The sequence below is a fragment of the Lytechinus variegatus genome, chromosome 7, assembly GCF_018143015.1.
Source record: "Lytechinus variegatus isolate NC3 chromosome 7, Lvar_3.0, whole genome shotgun sequence".
NCBI classification, from domain to species: domain Eukaryota; kingdom Metazoa; phylum Echinodermata; class Echinoidea; order Temnopleuroida; family Toxopneustidae; genus Lytechinus; species Lytechinus variegatus.
The window spans coordinates 21,346,915-21,357,400 of record NC_054746.1 but is presented as its reverse complement, the minus strand read 5'-3'; the positions used below and the strand labels follow the sequence as shown (position 1 = coordinate 21,357,400).

General features: G+C 35.3%; 1 protein-coding gene across 1 annotated transcript; it reads left to right on the top strand.

The window, feature by feature from the left end:
* Positions 1-2,522: 2,522 nt before the first annotated feature.
* Positions 2,523-9,602, top strand: LOC121418726 (gem-associated protein 6-like). Its single transcript, XM_041612802.1, has 2 exons — positions 2,523-2,698; positions 6,912-9,602. The coding sequence occupies exons 1-2, from the start codon at positions 2,532-2,534 to the stop codon at positions 7,294-7,296; spliced, it is 552 nt and encodes a 183-aa protein (XP_041468736.1). The 5' UTR covers positions 2,523-2,531; the 3' UTR covers positions 7,297-9,602.
* Positions 9,603-10,486: the final 884 nt, after the last annotated feature.

The window sequence follows — 10,486 nt, the reverse complement described above, 5'->3', positions numbered from 1 at the left end:
CCAAGGTCAAAGGTCAATGAACTTTGGCCGAATTGGGTGTATCTGTTGAATTACCATCATAACTTTGAAAGTTTATGGATCTGATTCATGAAACTTGTACATAAGAGTAATCAAGTATCACTGAATATCCTGTTTGAGTTTCAGGTCACATGATCATGGTCAAAGGTCATGTAAGGTCAATGAACTTTGGCCATGTTGGGGTTTTTTGGTGAATAACCATCATATCTCTGTAAGTTTATTGGTCTAGTTCATAAAAAGTGGACATAAGAGTAACCATGTATCACTGAACATCTTGTGCGAGTTAGAGTAGTATTCAAAGTCAGCACTGCTGCTATATTGAACCGCGTGATGCAGGTGAGACGGCCAGAGGCATTCCACTTGTATTATTGTTTACATGACAAATTATGTCTTCAAATCGAAATATACTTGCATTAGACTGCACTGGCCTTGCCTTTGCCTATGGCTGTTTTTAACTATTTAATGTTTTGAAAATTTGATAGGGATTTTTTTCCTTCTACCAGCTATTCAATAGCATGGACTATATTCCTTATCTATTATTAAAGGCAGATAATAAGAGAAAGAAAAGAAATGTTATAGAGAAAAGGTTAATAAGGGAACATTAATATATAGTACATGGATGATTGGAAATCTTTCATCATGAAGAAGATACTTTAATCATCTGTATTGCTTTTAAAATAGAACTCTAGCGTAACTACTTCTCACTGCTCACAGCTGTCGATTCACTCCTTATTTACAAATTAATGTATTCTTGCAGATGAAATTGATTGAAAAATATGTAATGAGAAATAAGATAATAGTAATTTGCAAAGAATTTCAATGATTATTGTTTGGTACATTTCATTATGCATGAATGTTGAATAATATTTGTTTTAGTAATTCATCCCTCAATCCTTAAAGAAACATACATTGTTTATCAATTAAAAAACATAGTCACATTGTTCTGGCCGCAAGACCAAATTATTTAAACCTATAACCTTTTTCTTAAGCCCCAATTTGTATGTACTTTTCAAAAATGTATTTTGATATTCCTTCAATATCACAAAACCCACTATCCGAACAGAACATAATATGTTTCCACTTTTTTTTGGGGGGGGGTGCGTTCTTAAAATAAAAAGTATTTATTTCTGTTTTAGAGTACTTTTTATTTGAAAGATTATTGAGAGTTTGACTTTAAAAGTTACTAATAAAAAGAACTTGCCTTGATTATAACATGAATTGACTTACTTTGATTTTACATTGTTTATTTATATCCTTTGTGACAAAACAATCCTTGTTTATAATTTATTATTTCTCAAATTTGATAGTATTATATAATGTTGAATTATTTAATTTTGAAAAGATGTAATGAAAGTCTATGATTATGTTCATGCTACTCATGCTTGAAAATCATGTTACTGAGATATTACATGTTTCATGATATGAAGTTAATGCAATATTGAATGCTAATAGAAGATATTTTTTAGATATTGTATGTTCAAATGCAAACTTTGTAATATACACTCCACTCCATAAATTGTTCTGCTTTGATTGTAAATTCATCCCAAGCCATAGACTTAATAGATTATGGTCTATTAATGATTATATTGTTTATTTGTCAATTATTTTGTGGCAAGTATTTGATGTAATAATGTGGATGATAATTATGATGGTACTGGTGTACAAATACAGGGGTAGGGGCTTGGGGGCCCTATAAACCTTCCAAATGTTCTCGACAAAGAAGAAAAGGAGAAAAAGGATAGAACAAGTTTAAAATATTTGACCAATTTCTGAATATTACCTCCAATTCTATTAAAGAAAAAAAATTGTAAGCATTAAGGGTCAATTTGTTTGCTCGCTCACATCTTTTTATAAATTTAGCCCCCCCCCCCCCTCAAAATCTTTGCTTCATTAACGAGATGCTACTGGAGGATGGTGATATGAGTGATGTGGGTTAGGCTATGTAAATGTTGTGATGATGATGATGAAGATAATGATGATGATAATGATGATGATGATCATGATGATGATGACCATGATGATGATGACCATGATATTGATTTTTTCCTTCTACCAGCTATTCAATAGCATGGACTATTCCTTATCTACTGGAGGATGGTGATATGATTGATGTGGGATATGCTAGTTGTGATGATGATGATGATGGTCATGATGGTGATGATGACGATGATGGAGATAATATTGAACAGGATTATATAAAGTCATAGATTTTGTATAGGTAATAAATTTTGGCATCAATTTCAGGGGCCGCAGAACGGTTTTCAGACTGATCGAGGGGGGGGCTGACCTGCAAAAAATCACATTCCGATTGTCATTTTTACGTTTAAGTACACAGTTTTGGGAAAAAAGGGGGCTGAAGCCCCCCCCCCCCCCCCCCCCCGCTTCCGCGGCCCCTGCATTTCACAAGGAACTCTCACTGTATTAGTTTTAAAACAGAAAAAAAAAGAAATTAAATCCACAGATTCGCGTTTCTTCATCGTAGCTGGCGCAACAACTTTGTTTGCTGCCTGAAAATGGCAGCGCCCAGTGAGGAAAACGTGAGCGTGGTGACGGGAGATGAATTCAGGCAAATGGACCCCATTGGTTTAAAAAATATGGTTTATAAACGTGTTAAAATTTGTGCGGCCAATGAGTATGAGCATGAGGGATGGATTTACACGATAGATCCAGTTTCACTTAGGTAAGTCGAAATGCCATTGTTATCACAGTCCCATATACCGAAAAACGAGTTGGAATTTACAATTTCTTTTCAGATTCTTGTAACTTTTTTAGAACGTAGTAGAAGTACAATAATTTCATGAATAGTTCAATTCTGTATCAGCATTGTCCGATTTTAACAAAAAACTAACCCACTGGCACTGGTGGTGATCTCATTCTCAAATATGTTTGTTTTTATATTGTCCGTCCGTCCGCCCACAAAAAAAAATGATCTGGCGTTGGCATCAGTCCACTCGCACAACATGCGAGGTTAACTTAGGATACTATTACTAACTAGCTTAGAGGACTCAGTGATCATATTTTTTATGAATTTGATATTGTCATTGACAATATCAAAATCATAAGAAATATGATCACTGAGTCCTATAGGCTAATTACCGTAAGGGCACTAGTATTCAACCCGTTTGGAGAGTTTCCTCAAAATCAAATATATAGAAACATAGAATTTACCTGAATTTCAGACCTGTCTTATTTCTAAGAGCAAATGCTGGTTTTTCTTTTTCCGTTATTTTTTTCTTCAACCAGTTGACTTGGTGCGCGGGCGATCGAATTATACGGCGACGGTTTTTTGCACTAGTATTCAACCCGTCTGCACTAGTATTCAACCTAGCGAGGAAAGATGGTCCTGTCTCTCAATCTGCCCTTGTCCCATCCGACTATGGACTAGACCATTTGAGATGAGACCAAACAGGGAAGTAATCAAAGCCAGATACTTACTGTCACGTGGGAAGTGACTTTTTTTTTATTATTTAACTACTGCTGCTCGACACCAAAATAATGAACACGTAAAAACTGAGGTTTACAGTTATGAAAGATTTAATCAAAGCTCTTAAATCATTCTGTGGTTTCCTTTGATTTCTTTTACAATGAGTTACATGAAAATATACATGGATATGGATTATGGATAACAAAATATAACTTAACTTAAACGGTAATATCGTTGATGTGAGCCCCCATCATCATATCTGGTCTGACACGCCCCACTTGGCCCTGGTGGTCGGTCCAGTTCCTGGCCTCCGCAGGTTGCGATGTCTCTTCTCCACTCGGCCTCCGCAGACTGTGTTACCCCTCGATGAGTATAGCCCCCAGATAAGATAGATGTGGCTTCAACGAATTAGTGGACGAGATCGAGCCCCCAATGATGACATGAATTTTGACCAGTCATGTCGGTGGAGAACCGGCGGCAGCTGGGGTCGTTATCTCGTCACCGACGTAGTCCCTCAGTTATAACTTAGACTGCCTATACGAACATCTGTAGTCTATTCTGGCTTAGGTGGTTCTCCCTGAATTACTAAAATTGACCTCCTAATATACACTACCGTTACTAGGAATAACTGTACAATTTCTAAAGAGTAATCCAAGGAATTTCAATAGCAGATGAGTGCATAAAGCAACACATTCTTAAAAAGACTTCCTGTGCATTCTATACATTCAATGCTAGAGCACTTTTTGCTATGTATGACACCTGTATGAAAATTCTTACATAGCATAAAATATGACATCAACCTGGTATAAGGGGGGGGGGGCATCAAGCGTTTCCAATGCTTGCTTTTAAAACATTCAAAACAGTAAATATTTTAAACACATGTTTGAACTCTTCAAATGTATAATTAAATTTCTTTCCTGACACTTACATAGATCTAAATCTAATTTAGCAATATAAACCCTTTTGAGATTTGCTATCTATCCTCACTAGGTTGAATACTAGTGCAATTCAGTGCAAAAGGCCATCGGCGCATAATTCGATCCTACGCGCATACAGTCGACAGATTGATAAAGAAAATACCGACAACAGATTACCCTGGAAATAACAAAGGTATGAAATTAAGATAGTTTCCATATTTCTAAATATTTTTGGAAATATGTCAAAATCTTTGAATTATGCCGGGTTAAATACTAGTGCCCTTACGGTACTAACCTTGCACAATGCATGTGATTTCATAGTGGATTTTGACGTTTTCATTCATCACACGACTGAGGCCTGAGGGAATGAAAGATTGAAACACGCCAAAAAGTACAACATGTTTATCATATATGTCATTTACGTAAATCACCTTACTTAATTTAATAAATTTATTCAAAATTATTTGTAAAAATGATTGTTTAATGCTTACCTCCAAATTTCGGCCAAGATACCCTCTCTGTCCGTTCATGTACTGCGGTGGAAATCACGCAAACAACAATTGAAACATGAATTTCCTATCGAATAGTCTCGAAATAAGTCGTAGGGGCATATAAGAAATTGTACCAAAAAATCAACAGGTTGCATTTCATGTATATACTTATAGGCAAAGTATGCCATCTTTTGACAGATGTTAAGGAAAGTGGATTGAACAAGCAAAAAAATAATGCTGAGCGTCTAGAATGCAGCAAGCAGTACAAGCTGCAGACAAACGGTACAAACCAGCATATGAATAATATGGTGCGCCATCTTTAGGCAAAAAATTGATATCCATGCTGATCAGGAGGCATCTACATGAAGATCAAGCGAAAATGCTTTTTTTTAATAAAAAAAAACAGCAAAGAGAAGTCAACAAACGATCCATATGGTTCGGGAAGTGTCATAGCACAATTAGAAATCTTAGCTATAATATAATGTCATATTTATTTGAGCAAATAGGGTGTGAAAGATTCGCATGCACCAGGTGCATATGAATCCTTCGCACGCGAGATGAATTGAACCCATGGGTGGCATCAGTCCAGACTTGAAGAGTCAGACAGATTAGACATCAAAGCAAGTTTTTACAGGCTTAGAGCTCTGACTTGATTCTAACCACAAGTAATTGCCAGCAAAATTGTTAGACAGCTGGCAGCCGACTGTTTCAAGGATTTTTAAAAAAATTTCTCCTCGTACCAAGATGGCTCGTGATCGTGCAGCCCCCATTAGTATATTAATACTAACCTCGCAATATGTGCGCATGATTAGGGGGTTAACAATGTAAAATCCCCCTGATGGGGCTCATCGATTTTTGTCTTTATTTCATTAAAGTATATCAAAAAAACTGGACCTAAAGATTTTTTTTCTGTTTTGGTCTGAAATGCACCAAAACAGGAAAAAATAAACTTAAAAAAAGAAAAACAGCGACATACTTCAGCTGTCGCGCAACTGCCACTTCCCTTGTTTATCCAAACTTAATACATAAACATATGGCCATTGAGTCCCTGTACTGATCAACTTAGTACTTCAGTCTCTGTATTTGGTGAGTGGAGCCAGCAGAGTTCAGTGGAACAGCCAATGTAACAGAGACTGAAGCTTTTGGTCAAATTGTGTGTGTATTTCACATTTATCATTATCATAGTCAATCAGATTTTTTACGTCCGGGACTGACCTTCTTCTCACCATACAAAAGATGTGACCAGGCCCAGCCCAAATCTCAAACTTTTATCATCTTCAATGCAGCTTGGATATAGGCGATAGCCACAACGCTCAAAGGCTTCATACTTCTGCTCTATAAAAGTCTATCCCTCTGCACGTTGCTCTGAAATTTTTCAATAGCCTTGCCTATTTGAGGATTACTGGGCAAGTTAGCTAATATTGCCGATAAGCTTATATAGCAAAATATGTACCAACTTATTTCACCTGAATTTTTGGCCAAATGAATTATCATGGCATGAATTATAATAACATAACTTTAGCACATGAGCAATATCACCAGCTACTGCCTATTGTAACCTAGAGCAAATGCGATTTGAGAGGTTAGTATTACTAATGTGAGATAATGTATCTAGGATTGACAATTTTTGTCTTGTTTCATATGATAAATTTACTGTTCATTTTGTAAGTCAAAGTATTCTAACCATGCATTAGTGTGAGTTAGTCAAAGCTGGATTTTTCTGCATAATTACTCCATACTAGTCCATACTTCTGTTGTTATAATGTTGTTGTCAATGGAGTAAAGGGGAATCCAATGTTGGTATTGAAATAGATTTATGGTAGGAGAAAATGGGACAGATTGGTGAAAGTTTAGAAGAAATAGGACAAGGAATAGGACAATGAATCAAAGTAAATTATTAAGTAAACTCAAGTAATGTGACAAGTGGCAAGGACAGCTCTTCCAAAACACCCACCTGGATCTTCCACTGAATAAAGATGCACCATGTATATGCAGTCTATCATATGTTTGTACTTTGAAGATTTTTTTTTCTATTCCTTTGTGGATTTTTTTCCATTACAGCATCATCTTGGCCCAATGTGAAAACTGCTCGCCTGATGGAAAGCTCCCTCTATCTGTCGTCATGGGACATAGCATCACAGACATCACTATTCTGGACAATGACACAACCAAGCACAAAGCTTTGCTTGATAAACTCTTCAAAGACAACACCCAGACACAGTACCTGTCTGCGGGCGAACTTGCAAACCAGAAAGAAAAACTAAAGGATTGGTTGAAACTTCATAGAGTACCAGTGAAAGAATGCGGAGAGGACAATAACTCCTTGAGTATTTCAGATGTACTGGTGATTGAGCCTCCGTACGAACCTGACAACTGCCTGTGCAAGAATGAGATCATCTTGGCTCGTGTGCAGGCTCTCATTAGGAACATGGATGATGCATCATGACATTGGATAATTGGATTCCTCAGGTCTTCAATTTTGTTTGCAGGACTTGCAATTGTATTGTTCTTTTACATGAATGTGACACCTTGGCCAGGACATTTCCTGAAAGAAATTTAGCAATGTTTGCAGAGCTGTATTTGAAGGACTGGCACATGAAAGTTATTATATTAGTGTGTCACCTGTAAAAGACATGGACTGTAATTGAACTTTATGTACCAGAAGTTTTATAATTGCAGAACTGGGTTCAAGAGACTGGCAAGTCTGCAACAGGACATTGACTATAAGAACTAGCCACCCATACAAACCACCAGATGTCTGTGTTTATTGGCAAGGTGATGGGTAAATTGAGAGATATATACTCCCTTTTCTTTCTATAATTTGATCGTTTCTAATCTGTGTTTTCGCTGTTGAATATAATAAAGACAATAATAATCTTTTTCATTTCAGTGAATGAGACAAACTATCACTTGTATGCAATGTGATTCTTTACACAATCTTTTCTCAGCTTCACTCTGGAAAGATAGGGATATCCAATTTCCACAGAATTGAAAGTTTGTCCCATAAGTTTGTCCCATCACTCTCACTGAAAATGATTATTTGTTTTATTATTTTTCTCAATACTGTTCCTGTATTTCCAAAGTTTCCAGATTTTATGAAGCATCTTGATAAAAAAAATTTAGGAAAAAATGTACTTGTAACTTGACAAAAAACTAGAAGTCTCCATTAAAACTGTAGACGGGTATTTGGTAACCGATGCTTCCATATCTGAGCTGTCGATGGATAACTTTGTTATCTCCATGTATGTTTGTTTTCAAGACCTTTTTAACATTTTATTGGCTTGAAGAGTTTCTGTTATTTGATATTTTATTTTAAAAAGGGACAAAATGAAACATTACAGATACATGTATGCAATATATTCTTACAGGAAAATGGAAATATACACTTCTGTACACTTTATCAGAAACAGGATTGTGTTTTTAACATTTTAGGGAAAATTTGACAGAAAATGAAAATATAATGAATTAAAAATCTAAAATTGCTACCATACCTTCATAGTTATAGCTAAATTAAATGCTAATTGCTATAAAGCTTTTAGCTCTTCTTGTGGATGCAATTTTTATAAGCTAAGATTTCATCTTGTAAATAAAGGAAATATATTTTTCATCAATGTGAAGGAATATGAACAATTTTAAACATCTTAAAAATGGCAAAACAATATTTTTTCTTTAATTTAAAAAGAGTTTAGGATTTAGGAATTGTTTGTAGAAGTAAAGTAGAACCGTCACATTACAGTGTAACTTCACAGTATATTGACAATATTGTCAGCAAGTATCAATTACAAATCTCCATTCATGAAGTAATTTATTATTTTATTTAAAGAGGAAGTCCACCCCAACTAAAAGTTTGTCAAGATAAGAAGAAATTTATATCAAACATGCATGAAAGCTTTATAAAACTCAGATATTAAGTTAGGAAGTAGTGGCATTTGAAAATTATGCATATTTTTCACAAAAAATGTGTGCACAACAAAGTAATGTATACTTTGAGAAATATGATGATGACACACTTGATATTTCTTTTGTATTTTGTTAAGTGAATATTTGCAGATTTGACAATGAGGAATATTTTCATTGAATCAGAATAAGTTAAGAGTGGAAATGCCACATGCTTACAGAGCCAATTCGCTGCACATTACTATGAGGAGAAAATTAAAATAATCCATGTCTCATAATAATAAACAAAAAGAAAATAGTGGGTGGGTGATGTCATCTGTTCCCTTACATACCAACCATGATGTGCATGTTTTTTATAAAATGAAGCAAAATATAAAAATGTTTTTGCTCTAATTTTACATCAAAATTTGATTCATTTATTCATATCATGTTCCTGTTTGACGGAGTTACCCATATTGTCACTACATTACTCTCTATTTTATCTTTTCTCTCCCACCCCGCCCTCATTTAAATTTCTCCCATTCTTCCCCTCTCTGTGTTTCCCTATTGTTTTTTTTCTCTTGATCTCCTCTTGTTAAAAAAATGTTTTTAATTGTATAGTTGTACACAGCAACTGTAAAGAGCCAGTGTCAATCACAAAATGACCAAATCTCAAGATAGTTGACAACTTGATATGCACAAGTTCTTACCCCCACATGTTTACAATGAAACCCATTTTGCTATATTTTTTTCCTCATTTGTACTTGTATATTTGAATAACCGATTATCCAAAGTGTAAACCAGTAGAATTTAATCCATATCTTGAATGGATTACATTCCTTCTCTTAATTGATATTGCTGTCTCAATAAACAGTATTTCATGAATAGCATAAAAACTTTTGATATATATCTATTGATTCAAAGTACTGTATATTGATTATCCATTTAATCATTCTAAATGATTTTTTTTTTCCTGGAGTGTGAGTATTCAGAATATCAAGAGGGAAAGTGAGACATTTATTTTTATTTGATTACAGAGAAAGAAGTAGATGAGTGAGGAGAACACCTTTAACATGTGATAATATCTGTTCATATCATCTGCTTTGTTATTTGTTTGGTATGTCATGCATTTATCAATGCCTCCTCTGTATATATGGAGGCAGTGTTGGGATGTGATGGAGGCCAATGAAATGTAACATCTATGTGGTGGAGGCATTAGTTAAGTGGTGATTAGTGTAATAAAGGGACAACTTTATTAGATCATAAGAAATGCGTGTGTGTGTCATATAATTGTGGCAGCAGTGGGATGTGTTATGGAGGGTGGCTTGGCAAAGATGGTGAGAGAAGATTATGAAGAGTCAACCTGACTCCAAAAAGTCCACAGTAAAGGTAGGTGGCAGGATCAAGTTGTGGTGGAAGTCTGTATGTTTTGAGGGGGCCTTTTTTCTGTCGTCTATAAGGTCAGCCGCTTTGACTTATTAACTTACGGGTAATATGTTTCCTATGTAATTAGTTATATACCAGCTTAGCATTGATGCGGTGGAACGCTGCTCTGCTGAGTGCCACAGAATCAGAAACAGACAAGGATCATTTTTGTAGACTAGTTTATTAAAGTGGTAAAAGCTTGCTCAGACTGAAAAATTACAAAAGCCTCCTCCACTCGGATGAAAGAGGAGATATGTTTTGGTAGAGTTGTTGAGGTATGGGTGATTAAGTCAACCTGACCTAATTTTCAATGAAGGCTCCATTATAATGGTGGC